Source organism: Nomascus leucogenys, chromosome 23 (assembly GCF_006542625.1).
Source record: "Nomascus leucogenys isolate Asia chromosome 23, Asia_NLE_v1, whole genome shotgun sequence".
In the NCBI taxonomy this organism is placed as follows: domain Eukaryota; kingdom Metazoa; phylum Chordata; class Mammalia; order Primates; family Hylobatidae; genus Nomascus; species Nomascus leucogenys.
The window spans coordinates 4,332,624-4,351,914 of NC_044403.1; the positions used below are offsets into that span (position 1 = coordinate 4,332,624).

Consider the following 19,291-nt stretch of genomic DNA (forward strand, 5'->3'; position numbering starts at 1 on the left):
GATGGCCCTTTGCTACTGAGGTTTTATATTTATAGGCCCTTTCAGTGATAGAGCTAAGAAAAATATGCACACATGCACACACACACACTTGCACACACATATACTCACATATAGCAATCATGAGTTCAAACTCATTCCCTTTCCTGTTTATTTTTTTATTTTTTGAAACAGGGGCCACTCTGTCACCCAGGCTGAGTGCAGTGGCGCGATCACAGCTCACTGCAGCCTTGACCTCCAGGACTCAAGCAGTCCTCCTTCCTCAGCCTCCTGAGTAGCTGGAACTACAGGCATGTGCCACCATGCGTGGCTAATTTTTGTATATTTTTGTAGACACGGGGTTTTGCCATGTTGCCCAGGCTGGTCTTGAACTCCTTAACTCAAGTGATCTGCCAAGCTTGGCCTTCCAAAGTGCTGAGATTACAGATGTGAGCCATCCTGCCCAGCCCTATTCTTGTTAAAAGTATTGATTCTCAACTTACTTTTTTCTAGTTCTCTAAAAATATTGTCTGCTCCATTAGCATTATGGTACACAGAAGGACACAGTGTCTGACTCTCAAGTATTGCTCAAAAATTTTTTTGAATAAATTAATAAATGAATAAATTTTGATGCTGTGAATTGATGCTCTGAGAGCTTAGAAATAAAGTGTGGAAATCTCGCCCCTTCCATCCATCCTCTTTTTTCCTCACATAAACTCATTATTAAATATATATGATAATCAGAGTTGCTTAGCCATATATCAGAACTTGAAGAACAGTGAGATTTCTATTTTATTACATCTTTCATGTATCTAACAACAAGTACATTTCTGTAATGGATTTGTGTAATGGTTTTCTGAAAGTAATTGTCTGAGGTTTTCATATTTTATTATTTTAACTTCCAAGGTGGCTGGGATCGTTGGCAGAGCGGATGTGTTAGCGTGTCTGCTGTTTCTATTGGCCTTTCTCTCCTACAACAGGTATGTATGGCTAAGACTGCCCTTCTCTGTGATTGCAACTGTGCCGTGTGTGTAGACTGGGAGCGTGTGCCTGAGAGGAGAGAGGCTTCTGGTTGTGAAATGCTCAGCAAGCTTTCCAGGGACCAGGAATAGGAAACTCTCTCCTTGTCCAGTGCTGGGCCGTTTTCTCTTCCAACCCCATTCTGAACCACACTGTAGCACCTTAAAGGGATTGCTTTCCCAGTGTTGGGAACACAAGCACTTGCTTTATCGTTCCTTTTACTTCTAGTTTCTTACTGAGAAGTGAATTTAGAATCTTAGCTCTAAGCCAAAATGTATTTGATGCAATGTTCTCTTTTATTTGCCTATGATTTGCTTAATTTTTCCTTTTCATTTTGTTCCTAATACTTTTTCTCTTTGTTAGCCTCACCAAAGTAACTCAGCTTAAAATGACAAAGCTGAGTGTAAAGTAGCATTTCTCGACTGTGATTTTCCAATTTACCTGTAGTTTCATCAAAAGACAGAAGCTTTTTGCGTTGGGAAACTGAAAAGCCTTAAAATAATTTCCCATTATATTGCACCTTTACCCTAAACCAATCAGATTCTCATCTGAGTCATGTCATGTCCATATGGAGAAAGGAGTGGATTAAAAAGAGAATGTGAATGGGGGCAGCTCAGAGCATGTCCTGTGATATGGTTTGGCTGTGTCTCCACCAAAATCTCATCTTGAATTGTAACTCCCACAATTCCCACATGTCATGGAAGGAACCTAGTGGGAGGTAATTGAATCATGGGGGCGGATCTTTCCCGTGCTGCTCTCATGATAGTGAATAAGTCTCACGAGATCTGATGGTTTTAAAAATGGGAGATTCCCTGCACAAGCTCTCTTTGCCTGCTGCCATCCATATAAGACGTGACTTGCTTCTCCTTGCCTTCCACCATGATTATGAGGCCTCCCCAGCCATGTGGAACTGTGAGTTCAATAAAACTCTTTCTTTTGTAAATGGCCCAGTCTCAGGTATGTCTTTATCAGGAGTGTGAAAACAGACTAATACAACCTAGAAAAGGGGGGCAAGTCAACCATGTTGCCCAGTTTCATGGAGAGATGCATGATTAAGCATTTGGTGGCCCTGATCTTTGGATCAGTTCATTGACCTGTAGTCTTACGAAGCCCAGTGACTGTTTGAGGAACACTGTTCTAAACCAGTGGCTCTTAATTAGGGGTGATTTTCCTCCTCGTCCTAGCCACTACCTCCTCTACCTGCAGGAGACATTTGGCAATATCTGCAGACGTTTTTGGTTGTCACAACTGAAGTAGTGCTCATGGCATCTAGTGGGTAGAAGCCAGATGTTGCGGAATAGACATTCTGCAATGCACAGGACAGTCCCTACAACAAAGAATTATCTGGCAGAAAATGCTAATGGGGCTAGGATTGAGAAACTTGTTACAAACCAGTTTAGACCTTGTGTCAATAATGAAATGAATTAAGTCTTAGGAAGTTTTGTTTTGTTTAAAGGGTGGAACATTTTCTTAGCATAATGTAAGTCTTTTGCTCCTGGCTTTGTAACTTCCTACTGCATTCTTGATCATATGATGTGGTGTTATGAAATCTGAAAATATAAGCCAAAATTTAACAATTAATTGTTTCTTGTTTATTCTGGCATTAGAATAGAAGTAATAATTGCTTTGGAGTTTAAACTTGTTCTCTAGGCCTATTCTGTGTGGTTAATATATTTGGGGGCATGATTAGGCCTGCAGTATATCCATATCTGTATGATAATGAGCCATGTTTTTAAAGATTGGTTTTGCATGCCATTCTCATTTTCAGAAATTTGAGCTATAGACCAACTCAATAGAAAAAAATGCCTATGTACTGCAAATTCTACATATAATTGTATGAGATTGTTCTAAGACAGAATGCTAAGGAGAAGATGTCTCAACTACAGAAATATTGGCCTTTACTTCAGTGGAATAGGAGCCAATAGGTGTGGTACCTGTTGAAGGGAACAGTAGTGTCTCTTGGTAGGGGGCCAGCTCTGTTTTACAAGGTGAAACAAAAGCTTAACAGCATGGGAGAGATTTTGAAAATCCTTGTTGGAAATTAAACTGAGAAAAAAATAAACTTTACCTAAGATATGCTCATAGAAAATGAATTTTAAAATGTTGGCTAAATGAATTTAGCCAAAAGAAAAAAAAGGTTAAAATCATTGTATTTTCATCCCAGAGAGAAATGCTTATTATATTTTGGCATATATATCCACTGGCAACTTTGTTTTATGTATGGAAGCATATAAAACACTTCACTACCATGATGATGATGGTGATACACACTTGATGTGTAACAAGTCATTCGTTTAATCCCCCCTACAACACTGTAATCTCTTTTCACACATAAGGGAACGGAAGCACCAAGAAGTAAAGTAACTTGCCCCATATTACCCTGTTAATTGACGGTTGTGATTAGCAGGGAACTCAGGGAACCTGGCTCCTGAGCTTATGCATACAGTTTAGTAACTCGATTATTCTCTTAGAATGTGTTCACTTAAACATCTTTTCGTATGACTAAGTATGTCTCTCTGGTAGAATTTTAAATGGCTTTTTGGTGTTCATTTGTTACACACCATAGTCTGTGTATACTGCAATTTAAGTACCAAATTCAGTATTGTTGGGATGAAGGCTCTTTAAGAAATCTCTACTCACCTGCTTAATTACTTAGAATACAATGGAATTTACATTAGATCTTATCTTTAAGTGGTGGTATTTCTTAGCAGACCACATTATTTCTTAGATTAAAATAACCTCCAACTTGTTTTTCAGGAGTCTGGATCAGGGCTGTGTTGGGGGAAGTTTCCCTTCCACGGTGTCTCCCTTCTTCTTGATGCTCAGTTTGTTCCTGGGGACCTGTGCGATGCTGGTGAAAGAGACAGGCATCACGGTGTTTGGAGTGTGCTTGGTCTGTGACCTCTTTTCCCTTTCCAACAAGCAAGACAAGTCGTAAGTCATTTTACAGTTTTGATATCAAATGGCGTGTCATGGGCAGAGAAAAATTACTTAAAACAATAGTTTCCAAACTTCCATTTAAAAAATATAACACTTTATTAAATGTCATCTCACCTTAGACTGTCACATAATCAACAAGGCTTATTTCATTAAGATAAGTGCATTATATATGTTCAAATGCTTCACACTTTTGTATAAATCAATGAGGACTATGAAGTTTTTGTGAGCCCCAGATTTGGAATTGAAAAGTATCTATGTTAACTGCAAGTTTATATTGCTGGTTTGTTTTGGTTGCATGCTGCTGAGAAAATCTTGCTTCATAAAAATAGTGATTGCAAATGGTAACAGTTTTTTACAGCTTGCTTTGAATCCCTGCATTTGCATGAGTGTTATCCATCAAAGGGCCCCTTTTCCTGCTCTTCTAATGATGCTGTTAGCTAAGAGTTTTAGGAGGCACCCATTGGAATTCCACAAAGAGCCAGCCTACACCATACAGGAGTACATACATGTCATATTCAAATTAATGAACAAACTTATTTAGTAGCCTAATTTATTTAAAAAGTTTAAGGCACACTCATTTTATGTCGTGGCTTATAGATGATAAGAATCACTAAGTACATATTAAAAGTACAAGCACATACTGTAATTTCTTCCCCATCAAATCCATAATTACCAGTAATTTTACAAGCAGACCCCATTTTTCAGTAATTATAAGGTCCTTACGTTTAAACTTTTAAAAAATGTGGCTAATTTATTGCCCTGCCATATCAAATGAAGAATTTTATCTGAAAAAACAATCCTGCTTTTTAAATCCCATTTCCTACCTCTTTATACTTCTTGACATAAAAATAAGAGCAGTGATATTGAGTGGCAACACACTGAGATGAGTCAGGAAATTCTGATCACCTTCCTGCCTGGAAGTGTGATAGTTGGGGATAATTTAAAAAGAGTGTAGTACTCTGTTGGCTCTCGGTAAATCTCAGAGGCTTGTAAAAACACGGAGCCAAATAATCACTTTGACTCAAACTCGTGCCAAGAAAACCGTGAGCCAGAGGCCCTCCGTTTGGCCTATATGAGGTTGCCTTTCCTCTATATCCTCTGACCAGTGGGAGTAATTGTTAGGCAACAGGGGTACCTTAATGGTGCCGGTTCTGGGTTCTTCTCCCCTCCTTGACCGGGCACTGTCTGAACCCGCCAAAGGAGGGCCAATCAGCAAGAAGCATCTCCCGCCTTCCCTTGGGCCCACCCCACGTAGGCCCAAGGGATATAAAACCCAGCACACCAGCAGCTCTCTCTCTCTCTTCTCTTCTCTCTCTCCCCTCTTCTCTCTCTCCCCCGCACGACCTGACCTCTACCTCTCCAATAAAGATCTCTTGGCTGCCACCGGTGTCGTCTCTGACTAGCCTGTCGCCCTTCATTTTGGTGCCGTGACTCGGATCAGGATTCCCCACCTTTAGGAGGGACCCCGATCCCCTTCCCAGGCTCAGTCTAGACCTCCGGCCAGCCTTCACCCATTTTCCTGTTCGCAGAGCTCTTCGCCCACCACTGGCCTCATCTCAGTAAGTTTTCCCCTCCCGGGCCTACCTCTCGGGCAAATCGCCAGACCCTAGCCGCTCCCGTGATGGACACATTTTGCCCGACGCCCTTACAGCAGTGGTAGGCCCCTATCATTCACTTCCGCCCCAGCCTGCAGGGAACTGAGTTTTCTCCCTCTCCTCCTTGCGTCTCCGGCCTGGGCCCCTCTCCTTCGCTCGATAAAATCCTGGTACCAGGTGACCCACGGCCTCCCGCCTCTCAGAGGCTCCTCAGTCCTTCCGTTTTGGTGACGATCGATCCGGAGGCTCTGACTCGCTCCGCGGCAAGCAGCTAGCGGGGGACGCCCTGCCTAGCTCATTGCCGTCTATTCCTTCCTCTCATTATGGGAGGCTCTGCATCCCTGCCGGCCGACTCCCCGCTACAATATCTTTTAAATAATTTGTCGGCCCTTGGCCTCGCCATCAAACCAAAACACGTAATTAAATTTTGCACTCAAAACTGGCCCACCTATCCCCTAGACAACCAAAACATATGGCCTCCTTATGGCTCTCTCGATCCTGATCTTCTTCGGGATCTCTACAACTATTGCGTGCGAACAGGAAAATGGGTAGAGATCCCATATATTCATGGCTTCTTCCTCCTATGCGACACACCTAACCTCTGCCTCCCTTGCGAACCCCAACAGCTCCTTGCCGCTCTTAAACTGCCAACGCCTCCCTCTACCCCCGACTTCGACCCAGCCGACGAGCCCCCCCCCCATACCACCACCCTCCGCCCCGCCTTCCGGCCGCTGCCCAACCCCAATACCCAACAGCTTCCCCTCCCCCCACTTCCGCCTCCTCACCCTCCTCACTGCCCGCTCTTTCCTCGTCGTTTAGCCCTCCCATTACTCGCTCAAAATCTTCCCACCCTGTTCTCGCCCCCCTCAGAGAAGTGGCCGGGGCAGAGGGCATTGTTCACGTCCACGTCCCTTTCTCCATAGCTGACCTATCTCAAATTGAAAAACATTTAGGTTCTTACACCTCTAACTCTTCTTCATACATCAAAGAATTTCAGTACCTTTGCCAAGCTTATAGCCTCACCTTCCATGACATCTACACAGTCCTTTCTAACAAACACCCTTCTTCCTGAAGAGCGTAGGCGAGTTTGGGAACATGCTCATGCTCATGCAGATGAGGTCCACCAAACAGCCCCAGCCCTGCCACTGGGGGCACAGGCGGTGCCAGAACAGGAGCCCAACTGGGACTATAACACACAAAACGGCACAGCAGCCTGAGACCATTTCGCCACTTGCCTAATAGCTGGACTGCGTAAAGCAACTCAGAAGGCAGTCAATTTTGAAAAACTTCATGAAATAATACAGGACAAACATGAAAACCCCTCCGCTTTCCTTGACCGCCTTACAAAGGCACTTCAACAACTCCTCATGTCCCACTTCTTTGCCCAACGATTTCCTGATATCCGAAACAAATTAAAAAAGCTAGACAGAGGCCCCTTCACTCCCCAATCTGAGATACTAGCAATGGCGTTCAAGGTCTATCATAACCAGGACGAGAAGGCAAGAAAACAAAAATACCAATTATTAGCACAGGCCCTCTAGGCCCCTTCTCAGCCCATAATAAAATCACACAGCCACAAGGCGTCGTCTGGCCATCGGCCCATACACGAGCCCCCGGGCCCTGCTTTAAATGTGGAAAGGAGGGACATTGGGCCTGGCAGTGCCCAAATCCCAGGCCCCCCAACAAGCTGTGCCCCAAATGCCACCTGTCTGGCCACTGGGCCGTAGACTGCCCTGGCCCCCGAAGGGGAGCCGGGCCAGCCTCCAGCTCTACACTCCACCTCCTAGGTCTGGCCATCAAAGATTGACGGGGCCTTGGGACTCTTCTCCTGACACAGATCATCACCGCTCAGGAGCCCAGGGTCTCGTTAACAGTAGACGGATGCTCTATCACATTTCTCCTTGACACCAGAGCTACCTTCTCGGTTTTAAGGGAATTCTGGGGTGTCACTTCCCTTTTTGGATCTCCTATAGTTGGAGTTGGAGGCCAAACCATACGTCTGAGAGCCACCCCTCCTCTCTCGTGCACCTTCTCCGGCCACATATTTTCTCACCGGTTCCTAGTCATGCCCCAATGCCCCCTTCCCCTACTAGGAAGGGATATCCTCTCTAAATTCAAAACCTCTATATTTCCCTACAGCTCTATAGCCCACCCCCAGGCTATTAAAGATGGACACTAACTGGTTCCATCAGTTCCTAACCAATCTCCACACCGACAGCTGGCTCATCGATGATCCAACCTTACCTCTAGGGTGGCTCACCGCACTCAACGACCTCTACCTACAAGGTGGAATCATGCTCCTACTATACCCCAACCCTCCCAAGCCAAACTCCCTTCCACTTTCCCCCTCACAATGCCCCTTCTCAGCAGGAAGCAGCCAGATGACGACGCCCACTTTCCATTTTAAACCAATGAAAAGGGAGGAATGTTAGGCAACAGGGGTACCTTAATGGCGCCGGTTCCGGGTTCTTCTCCCCTCCTTGACCGGGCACTGTCTGAACCTGCCAAAGGAGGGCCAATCAGAAAGAAGCGTCTCCCGCCTTCCCTTGGGCCTGCCCCATGTAGGCCCAAGGGATATAAAACCCAGCACACCAGCAGCTCTCTCTCTCTCTTCTCTTCTCTTCTCTCTCTCTCCCACACGACCTGACCTCTACCTCTCCAATAAAGATCTCTTGGCTGCCACCGGTGTCATCTCTGATTAGCCTGTCGCCCTTCAGTAATTGCATTGCCCATCTTACTTTTGAGGGAACAAACTGTAAACCCCTTTTCCACTTTCTTCTTGCATCTATCTTGTCTCAACTTCCTAACTTCTTTCTGCTATGCCTCACTGACAGCAAAAAGATAAGACAGCTGACTGCAGATGCGTTCTCTCACATGGTCCAGTCCAGAGCTATTTTAATGTTGTCATTAAAGTCATGTCTCCTCTGATCTTGGGACTCCCCAGCCCACTGGTGCCTACACCTCTTTCTTTCTTCTTCATGTAGTCACTGTTGAGCCAGGCCTTTTTCAAATGGGATACTTGTCTCTTTTCTTTCTTTACCTTCATCATACTAAATGGCTAGAAATTCTTTGGGAGGAATAATACTGCTGACAGAAGTCCCGCAGCGTAGTCTGGGTCTTTTTTGGGTTGTTTTGTTTTGTTTTGTTTTGTTTTTAAGAAACTTTTAGGCCGGGCGCGGTGGCTCACACCTGTAATCCCAGCACTTTGGGAGGCCAAGGCCGGCAGATCATGAGATCAGGAGATAGAGACAATCCTGGCCAACATGGTAAAACCCCATCTCTACTAAAAATACAAAAATTAGCTGGGCCTGGTGGCATGTGCCTGTAATCCCAGCTACTCGGGAGGCTGAGGAAGGAGAATTGCTTGAACCAGGGAGTTGGACATTGCAGCGAGCCAAGATTGCGCTACTGCACTCCAGCCTGGTGACAGAGGGAGACTCAGTCTCAAAAAAAAAAAAAAAAAGAAACTTTTATCTTTCACATCCAGCAGTGCTGCTTAAGTGGAGGCATTCATTCTTTTCTTCATGCTTTTGTCCACCCATTCAACACATACTCATTCTGGCTAGCCAGGAGCAAGACAAATATGGTTCCTTCCCGCAAAAAGCATATAAGATGTTGGTGGAGATAGACATTATGTAAGTAATTTGATGAGTGATTGATTACAGTTGTAAAAAGTGGTAGGAAGGAACCAGAGGATGTAACATGGAGACCTCGCCAAAAATGGTTGATATCACCTAAGGGCTGGCCCCGTGCTAGGCACTGTGCCATGCCATTTGCTTGCAACAATCTTTATCCTCATTTTACAAAGGAGAAAACAGAGGCACAGAAAGTATCCTCCCCACAGTCAGCCAGCCCAAGTGGAGCCAAGATTTGAACCCATGTCCGTGTGGTTCCAGATTCACAGGGTTAGCCCGGAGCACCATTGCCTCCAGGGAGGAACATGTGACAGGGACTCAGGAGACCTTGCAGGACATCTGCTGCTCAGACATCATGAGAGTTACCCAGCTCAGAGGTTCTGAGTATCTGGGAGATCGTGGACTCTTGAGAATTTCACAAAGTTATGTCCCCAGAGGAATGCACATATACGCAGAGTTTTACACAAGCACCTAGGGGTCTACTCCCCAGTCCCTACTTTATCTGCTAATTTAGAATAAATATCTCAGCACTAGGTGGTTCTTGAGATCTTTCATTGTATGATTCAGGAAGCAGGAAAGAAACAGTAATAGAAACAAAATGTTGCAAGTACTTTCCTACAAGTGCAATTTATTCCTAAATTTTAAGATTGGCCCCACATGGATGGAATGAGATTTCTTCTATTTGACATCATCTTTACGAGGAAAGATTTTCGGTACAAGATCAACTCTCGAAAATTATCTTTCTTTTTTAAAAATTCAGGATATAATTTCCAACATCTAGAAAATAACATTCTCTGACCACAGTCCTTATCCTCTCTCCCCAGAGGGAATCACAATCCTGAATTTGGTGCTTTTCATTCCCATGATTGTTTCTAGGACTTTACCTCATATACACACATACCAGTGAATAGCAAAAGTATTATTTTACATATTTTCAAACTTTACGTAAATGGTATCACTTGCTTTTTTTTTCATTTACCACTGGGCTTTTGAGATATATCAATGTTGATATATGTAGCTGTATTTCATTTATCTTAACTGCTGTATAGTATTTAATTATCATTATCCATTTTTCTGGGTTTGGAATTTAGGTTATTTCTACATTTTTGCTATTATATACTAAGCTGCAGTGAAATTTCTGTGCATACATTCTTGTGCAAATACATGAAGGTTTCTTTCAGGCATAGCCTTAGAAGTGTAGTTGCTGGGCAAAGGATAGATGCACGTTGACTGCATTACATCCCGAGACACTGCTCCTGAAATGGTTCTAGCAGGAATGAGAATCCTCTTTGTTTCACTTTCTGATCATCCCTTGGTAGTATCAGATGTTTAAATTTTTGCCCATCTAGTGGTTATGAATTATATCTCAGAGAATTCATAACAGAAAAAATGTAATTGGATGGTTCAGCTATGAGCAATATCTTACAAGATTATAATAATGTAAATCCTTAATACCACTTCAAATATTCTGAGAGAAACCTATTTGGAGGGTGAGGGGTGAAGAAGTGTGTGTGAGTGTGTGTGTAAGTGTGTGTATGTGTGTTGGTGGCCATCTAACAAAGACTGAGTTACAGTGTTCTATAGTAAGTCAATACGATAAGTTCTAAAATTGAAAAAACATTCATAATTATGTTGTTTTAATAATGTGGTAGTAAATATCAGAAACATAAGAGCTAAAGACTTGAGAATGGTTGTTTCCAGAAGCAAGACTTGTGGGTGGGGCAGGTTACTGCTATCGGTTGTTGCAAGCCTTGTCATTCTGGTTGACTTTGTTTTCCCTCAATTCCATGCACAACAGGAGCAATGGGGCCCTCTGTCCACGCAGCCCACAGCAGCCCGGGAGCCCCCAGCCCTCCTCACTGCCAGGCCATCCTCACCGGGAGAATGGGAAGCAGCAGCGGTTCCCTCACAAAGGAGCTTGGGGTGGCTGCCACTCTCCACTGCCACCAGAATCCAAGAGCAGTGGATTCCCAGTGTCCCCACGAGCTGTGTGGTCCATGATGAGGTACTGGGCTGGGTTTCTTGGTCCCTGCATGTTTTCAATGTCCAGCATCACCTAGTGCAGCCTGGGATGCCTGGGGAAGTGAAGCACTGAGTCAGCACACTGTGACCTCCCTCTCTTCATGCTTCCCTCCTTACCCCCTTCTTTCTGTCCCCATTTCCCTCCCTTCCCTATGTTACAATGGATAAGAAAGGACTAGTTAGAGGAAGCAAGTGGAAGCCCTGCTGCCTGCCTGTGATGAGGTGTGGGTCCGTGCAGCCGCAGGCATCAGAAGATGGGCGCCCTCCGTTTCCTGGGGGAGGAGAACGTCCTCCCTCCCCTTCTCCTGCCTCTCTCTGCTCTTTCGGTTTGGTCTGAATTTATTACAGTCCAAATATGGGAGGAAACCCAGAGGACTCTTCCTTTCTGAAATGTTTTTGAAGATGTATGAAAATCTTTACAGCATATGACTTTCTTTTCTTCCTTTTTTAAAAATATTTTGACCTAGCCGTGAAAATTAGCATGGATTTATCAGCACAGGTGTCGCTCCCTAAATTACGTTGTCTCTAAAATATTTCAGGCCACGGACAAGTCAGAATATAACAGATATATGTTAAAAGATAAACTTAGGGCCGGGCGCGGTGGCTCACGCTTGTAATCCCAGCACTTTGGGAGGCCGAGGCGGGCGGATCACGAGGTCAGGAGATCGAGACCATGGTGAAACCCCGTCTCTACTAAAAATACAAAAAATTAGCCGGGCGCGGCGGCGGGCGCCTGTAGTCCCAGCTACTCGGAGAGGCTGAGGCAGGAGAATGGCGTGAACCCGGGAGGCGGAGCTTGCAGTGAGCCGAGATCGCGCCACTGCACTACAGCCTGGGCGACAGAGCGAGACTCCGTCTCAAAAACAAACAAAAAAAAAAAAAAAAAAAGGCACATTAAAAAGCTAAAGAGTTTATTTAAGCAGACAGTGAATAATGAATTGGGCAGCTCCAGACTGCCGGTGGTTTGGGACTCCCCTGCTGGGGCAGGGTGTGGGGAAGCTTTTATAGGGCAAACGCAGAAACAGAGCAAAGGAAATATTTGATTGGCTAAAGGGGAATAGTAGCCCTATGTGGATCATTCCAGTGGGAAGTCCCTAGTTAGAGGTTAGTTAGTGGTTAAGCTTGGTTTCATTTTACCATTTACACTGAGTTGGGTTTCTCTGCTGATGTAGGGATGCAGGGTGCCAGAGTCACCTTAGCCTAATGACCTCCCAGTTATTTTAACATATGGAAATTCCATTCATAAGATTAGCACTTTACCACTTCAGATTGCTGTTGTTACTCTTCTGTGTAGTCTCTTAAAACTCCCTCTTTCTGCAGTCTTTGTTTCCAATTATTCTTGCCTTTGCCTGTGTTTGTTTTTTTATCTTGCCCCATTCATTCATTCTTTTGTTCATTCATCAATAAATATCTGTTGAGTGGCTGACAAGTGCCAGGCATGTTCTAGGCACCAGGAGTGTCCTGGTAAATAAGTAAGACAAGGTCCTTGCTCTTGTGTAGCTTTTCTTCTAGTAGAGGAAGGTAGACAATAAATAATCAATACTGAATGAACAATGTGAGTGCTAAGAAGAGAGTTAGGCAGGATGTGATGGAGAGTGATGGCTTAGCCTGGGGGCATTTGGGTTGGTTGGCCAGGGAAGGCTTCCGAATCCTCCTGAATGAGGTGAATTGCCAGTGAAGATGTGCAGGGATCTGGCAGAGGGTTCCAGGCTTGAGGGTCATAGCAAATTGGGAGGAGAAGGGGTGAGGACAAGGAGGGGGCAGGGCACAGGTGAAGGGCTGTGCTGGCTGTGGAAGCAGGTTTGAATTTTATTCTGAGGGGAATGGGAAGATACTGGAGTTTTTTTTGTGTGTCTGTGTAGACAGTTATTATAACATTTCTTTTAAAAACGTTTCCTCTGGCCTCTTTGTGGTGCAGGCTGTTGGGGGCGATCATGAAGGAGGGAAAAGGGTTAGGAGGCTTTCACACAAGCTGAGTGAGGCAAAAGGGGTCTTAGCTGAGAGTCATGGAAACTGCAATGAAGAGATGAGGTGGATTTGAGATACATTTCTGATACAGACCCAATAGGACTCGCTAATGTTTGTGATGATGGGGAGAGGGAAAGGAAGGAAACAAGGATTTCCAGGTTTCTGGCTTAGCCAGTGGAAAAATTAGGGGAGTAATAGGTTTTCTGGGGGTTGGGGAGAGAATAAAATCACAACAATGCATGAAATTCTCAAAGAAAAGGGAATAGGAATAAACGGTTAAAACATTGAGAAAATCTGGACGTTTTTGCTGAGGGCCGTGGAGGGAAAGAAGGTGAAACAATTGGGGAAATTGTCAATTTTTTAAATGGAGGCTAAAGGAGTACAGAGATCACTGGAGATGTTCAAGGTGGGACAGAAGCTAGGCTGCCATGTGACTATGAGCTCGGTTAGGGCAGGTTCATGCCAGGTTGTCTCATAGATGTGTTGCCAGTTCCTGTCACAGTGTCTGGCCAAGAACAGCTGCTTAAATATTTGTGACATGGATCAGTTGATGAGTGGATGATAAGGAAGTGTTGGAAATTAAGCATAGATGGAACATTTTCAATAAATTTGCCAATGAAGAAATGGGGAAAAGGTTGTTAGTGGGAGGGATGTTCATTTTTCTTTTCAGACGTGTGTGTGTGTGTGTGTTTGTGTGTGTGTGTATTCTTAGATAACCTGTAGAGAGGAGAGATGAATGATGCTGGAGCAGAAAGGGTAAGATGAAATATGAATTCTTCTGGTGTGCTGCTAATTGTTTAATAACTAGCTCTCCAAAGAAAGGGACTCCTGATTTGTAGTGTTTGCTAATGTAAATACTCCCACTGTGGCTGATTTCAAGCTACAAGTGTGACTTCACTGACCATGGAGTTGTGAGAGCTGTGTCATAGTCCGCCATGATGCCGTGTTTCTACCAGACGGATGCAATAGACATAAATAACCTCAAAAGCATAGATAATAGCAAAGTGAAGCAAAAGCCGACTCAAGAGTAATGAGCTTTGAATATGTAGTACCTTGTTTAAAATATGACATTTAATTTTGTTTATTTACTTTAATTTTTAATAATGGCTGTTTTTTAAGTAAGTGACTTGTAAAATTCCTAAAAATTTAACAGCCAGCTCTTCCAAACCAGTGTCAGCCAGTTCCAGCACACCAGTGAGAAGGTCCCTCAGGAAGGGGAAGAAAACTTTCTATTATCCAACTACTATGTACCAGAAAGGGGGCTAGCATGTCCCATATGTTCTTCTATCCAACCACTATGGTATCTCTTTTAGGGTAGATATTGTAACTCCCATTGCTATGAAGAAACTGAGGCTTAGAGGTTAAAAAACCTTGTCCAAGTTCACATAGTAAGTGGTAGGGTCAGGATTGGAACCCAGACTGTTTGACTCCTAAACTTGTGCTTTGACCATTTACTGTGCTCTAAAGCCCAGAGTTCAGGGTGAGGGCTAAGCTTTGGGGAAGAAGCAGGGTGCTTGTATCAGTTCTATGTGGAGCTGGCCTCTCCATTGAACTCTCAGCAGGTACAAAGATTCTTGCAGTCATCTCTGGTTCTACAAATGAGACACCTCTTGACTTGCTTCAGTATGGAGTATTGGTGCTAATACATTGAGCTAGGTCACATGCTTTGTAGATTACTTTTTCGTTTTTTTAACCTCAAGTAGCAGGCTATTTTAGAAAGAGTGATGATCGGAGAGCAGCAGATAGCACAGCTGGAATTGGGCCGGATTCTCACTAAGTTAATGTATTTATGGCCCCAGACCATCTTCCCCCCATGGAAAGTTGTCATATGTGTTTTCTCTTTGGAAAACAAAAAACGAAAAACAAAAAACGGTGTCATACATTTGAGTATATATTTGATTACTGTTACAATTACTTTTGAAAACTGTGCTTGTACTTTTGTCAGAAGGTGATCAGGTAAAGCAAATAAAAGTTGGAAGAGGCAATGTTATCATAGTTCTTAAGATCTATGCAGACAGAGCGTTTAAATCATGGCTCTATCACTTACTTGATCCCGGACAAGTTATTTCATCTCTGTGAGCCTCAGTTTTCTCATCTCTCAAAGGGGGAAATGCTGGTTGTCAGGACTAAAAGCATTTGTAAATGTATAAGCATGTAATTGGTGCCTGGCATACTGTGGCCACTCAGCACATAGAAGCCAGCAGCGTCATTATTATTAGTTTAGTATTCTGAATATTATTTTCCCCGTATGGATTTCTGAACACCAGGATGCATTATGAAAATGCTGAACCTGCAATATACAGACAAGGAATGAGTTTGTGTGGATTTTTGTTGTTGCTGTTCAACTTCAAAACTATTAGGACATAGTCGTATTGGATGCATTGGTGTGAAGTTGATAAGAATTGGGCTAAATGTTAGCAGGCAAAATATTGTTTTCAGAAGTTATCTGACACAGGGAAAAATCTAAGCCCAGGAAAAAATCCTACTGCAGGTCATTTATTTAGTTTGTCTATTTTTATGTGACTTACTGATTGACTTATGGGTAGAAAGTATAATGAAAAGCCTAGAGTTCAGGGTACCTACTCTAGAATCAGATTACATTTTAGTTGATGCTTCTTTTACTGAATTATTCCATGGGAAATGAGAAATGTTTTGTGTGTAAACATCCCCCAGCATCTTAAATACATCAAATTCATGCACACATGGAAACAGTTTCCCTTTCACATTAGAAAGCCCAGTGAATTCTAAATGAAATCTTATCTTCATTCCGTATATATCAAGTATATACACACCTATATATGTATAGTCATTCTTTATATATACTTGATTGGTTTCATATTTAAATGACAATGATCACAATAGGCATCGAAGACAGTTCTTGGCTCAATAAATTCTTGGACATTTCCTCTTTCCTCTGCTACCCTTCAGGGTATGTTATGGATCATTCATTTATTCAGTACTGTTTACTGAGCACCTACTATGTGGCAGGCACTATTTTTGGTGCTGGAAATATGGCAGTGAAATAAACAAAGCCCTAGCCTTATAAAACTTTATGGGATGATGATCATGATATTTCTACATAAAATGAACTCCTTTTCTACTTTTGTGGGCGAGATAATGGTTCGATTTTCATTTCATTGGCTCTTAAAAGTTTTTTCCTGTAAATACCTTGCACATAGGTGTACTAATAAAAAAAACTAAAACAAGTTTAGGACTAGAGAACAGTTTGGCACTAAAGTGAATTATAAGGTAATTAAATTCAAGGGACATAGGGAGGCATATAAATATTTTGACCTTCAATGATAAAATGGGTAACTGATCTTTTAAGTGTCATTTTTATGTTTTATTGCTGTAGACCTTGTTTCGCACTCTTTTTCCCCAAAGTAAGAAACGCTGTGCAAATTAACCTCCTGAGGTAGGCTTTTGAACATTTATGTCACACGTATGATTCTATGAGGAGGGAAAATGTGTTCCAGATTATTAACAGCCTCATACCATCTTTGAGAGAAACCTAGTGAGCTAGTGATATGAGATTTACAGGTGACAGAACAAATCTGTATTGAAAGCCTGTATTATTGATGCATAATAACTGGGTTTTCTTTCTCCCCTTTATACATCATATTCATTGATTGATCTCAGATGAGCCATTTTCAGTCTCATTCAGCTGCTGCTTTCAAAAATGAAATGACTGAATAAGAGGTGTGGAGTTAACTAATGGGTCCACACAGAAAATACATGTAACAGTTAAAAGTGAAGTTTGTAGGTTCATATTTATTTAATAAATCCCACATCCCTCATTTTAAAATCTCTTAAAATATAAACCTCTTACTTTAAAGGGTCGTTGCAAATTTTTAATTGCTGCTAATAGCTTTTTCCTCGCTTCCCTTGCTTTTTGTGTAAATAAGCTGGTCCACATTTCAGTATGGAATTCTCTTCAATGGCATGCATAGTTAAGTCTTTAGGCGTAGTTTTTAGATGACTGTATTCAGATGACTGTGAGTTATTTCCAGGAGGTAGGAGCATGATGGTGGTAGACCCAAGAAAGCAATAACTTTTAGGCTGAACTATATAATGACACTGACCAAACTAACCAGTATAATTAAAGTTATGTATTGTTCAACAACTTTATAACTGTTTATACTCAGGGTCCTATCATTCGGACACAATACCCAAATTATATCTTTCCTAATCTTTGTCCATATGCATCCCTGAGCTTTTTCCCTTCTTCAGCTTCTTTTTTTTTTTTTTTTTTTTTTTTTTTTTTGATGGAGTCTCACTCTGATGCTCAGGCTGGAGTGCAGTGACGTTATCTCGACTCACTGCAACCTCTGCCTTCTGGGTTCAAGTGATTCTCCTGCCTCAGCCTCCCGAGTAGCTGGGATTACAGGTGTGCCACCATGCCTGGCTAATTTTTGTATTTTTAGTAGAGATAGGGTTTCACCATGTTGGCCGGGTTGGTCTTGAACTCTTGACCTCAGATGATCTGCCCTCCTTGGCCTCCCAAAGTGCTGGGATTAAAGGCATGAGCCACTGCTCCTGGCCCAGTTTCTTTTTAATGTAGTGAATTGACCATAGTTTTTGCTAAGACCCAGTGCCCTTTGGTGTTCTGGGACTACAGGCACACTTGGTGAATGTTAAGGCACTGCAGAAGGGAGGTGGTTGATTACTGCAGGCAAATGACCTCCTATAAAGGAGGAAATAGTTTATTGAAAAGGGTAAATGAATGGTGGTGTTTTGCTGTAGGTACGACAGAAATGGCAGGAAATGTGTTTTAAAAAATAGAAAAAATTAAAGTTGGGCACTGTGGCTCACGCCTGTCACTCCAACACTTTGGGAGGCTGAGATGGGAGGATCACTTAAGCCCAAGAGTTTGTGGCTGTAGTGAGCCATGATCACGCCACTGCACTCCAGCCTAGATGACAAAGCAGGACTCTGCCTCTAAAAAGAGAAAAAAAAAGTTAAGTGCAAAACTTATTTTCAAAAATAAACTGTCAGTTAGTGTTAAAGGGCTTTTTAATTATGAACTGTGTTTATTGGAATAGTGTCATTTCTGTGCCTTTACTGTTCTTCGGTGGGTTATTTACTCAAGCTGGTTTCCCAGGTCTCATTAAAGTAGCTTTTTTTCAAATATAGAACTTGCCAGAAAAGTGTTTTCTTTGGTGGCTAGAGAATTTGAAGAGAGATTTTTGTTTTTTCTATTACTGTTTCTTAGCCATTAATTGAGGGGGATCTTATCCCATTGTAACCAGACCCAAAGTATATGGTAAAGCAGGAACTACCTTTATGAGTTCATCTGAAAGCTTATTGGAAATCCACATTGGTTCCTGAACTGAGCTTGGCACTGAAATGGATCATTTCAATAAAGTGCTTGTTGGCGTCATTCAGAAGTTAGCACTAAAAGCTTCTTCTAAATAAATCACATGCTAAGGAGGCAAAAATTCCTTTTAATTTATGGGTAGCAGTTGATAGTTGCTAACTGCTGACAGTCCCTGGTTCGTTCTGCTTCATCTTGATTGGGTATCGGTTCTTGGCAATATTTGATCCCCTGTGAATTTCAGTCAGTGGATGATAAGTTCTTTCCTTTCTCAGTGTAGAGTAATCAAGCTTAGGCATCTGCCTTCCAACTGGATGCCCAGGGACATATGTTGAAAGAGAACGCTATCAGAACGTAGACATTTCTGGTTGGCATGCAATTCTATCACTGTTATAACAGGCTGTTGAAAGAGGATCTCGGGTCTCATGGCTTTCTATCACCTCAGCAGACACCATATGGAATACTCAACCCCTGGCCTGTGTGGGTAAGAGAGTAGCAGCTGACTTCAAGGCCACAAAACAGTTCTCTTCTTTTGCAGAACACAGCTAGTGCTCTTATCGTGCTGCAGGGAGTTAGCTGCTGATATCTTTGCCCTTTCAGTTAATGCTACTATCAACCAGTTTAATTTTTTTCTCTTTCTCTTTTTTAATGTAACCTACTGACAGGCTGTGGAGTGACTGTAATAAAAGCTGTATGAGTTCATCTTAACATTGTAAACACTCAGGGGATATATAAATAATTTTTTCGTGAGAACATTATTCTGTGCCAGGTAATATATCATTGTGGTTTCAGATAATTTGGTAGGCTTTCCAGGTTGTTGC

The 19,291-nt window shown here is 42.7% G+C and overlaps 1 protein-coding gene across 3 annotated transcripts in view; it reads left to right on the plus strand.

Moving 5' to 3' along the window:
* Positions 1-19,291, plus strand: part of TMTC1 (transmembrane O-mannosyltransferase targeting cadherins 1) — a 283,499-nt gene that overhangs the window by 27,412 nt on the left and 236,796 nt on the right. For all 3 annotated transcript variants that reach the window (XM_030804535.1, XM_030804536.1, XM_030804537.1), the window contains exons 3-5: positions 883-956; positions 3,754-3,930; positions 10,965-11,171. In XM_030804535.1, the coding sequence (XP_030660395.1) occupies positions 883-956; positions 3,754-3,930; positions 10,965-11,171 (458 nt within the window). The remainder of the gene's footprint in view (positions 1-882; positions 957-3,753; positions 3,931-10,964; positions 11,172-19,291) is intronic.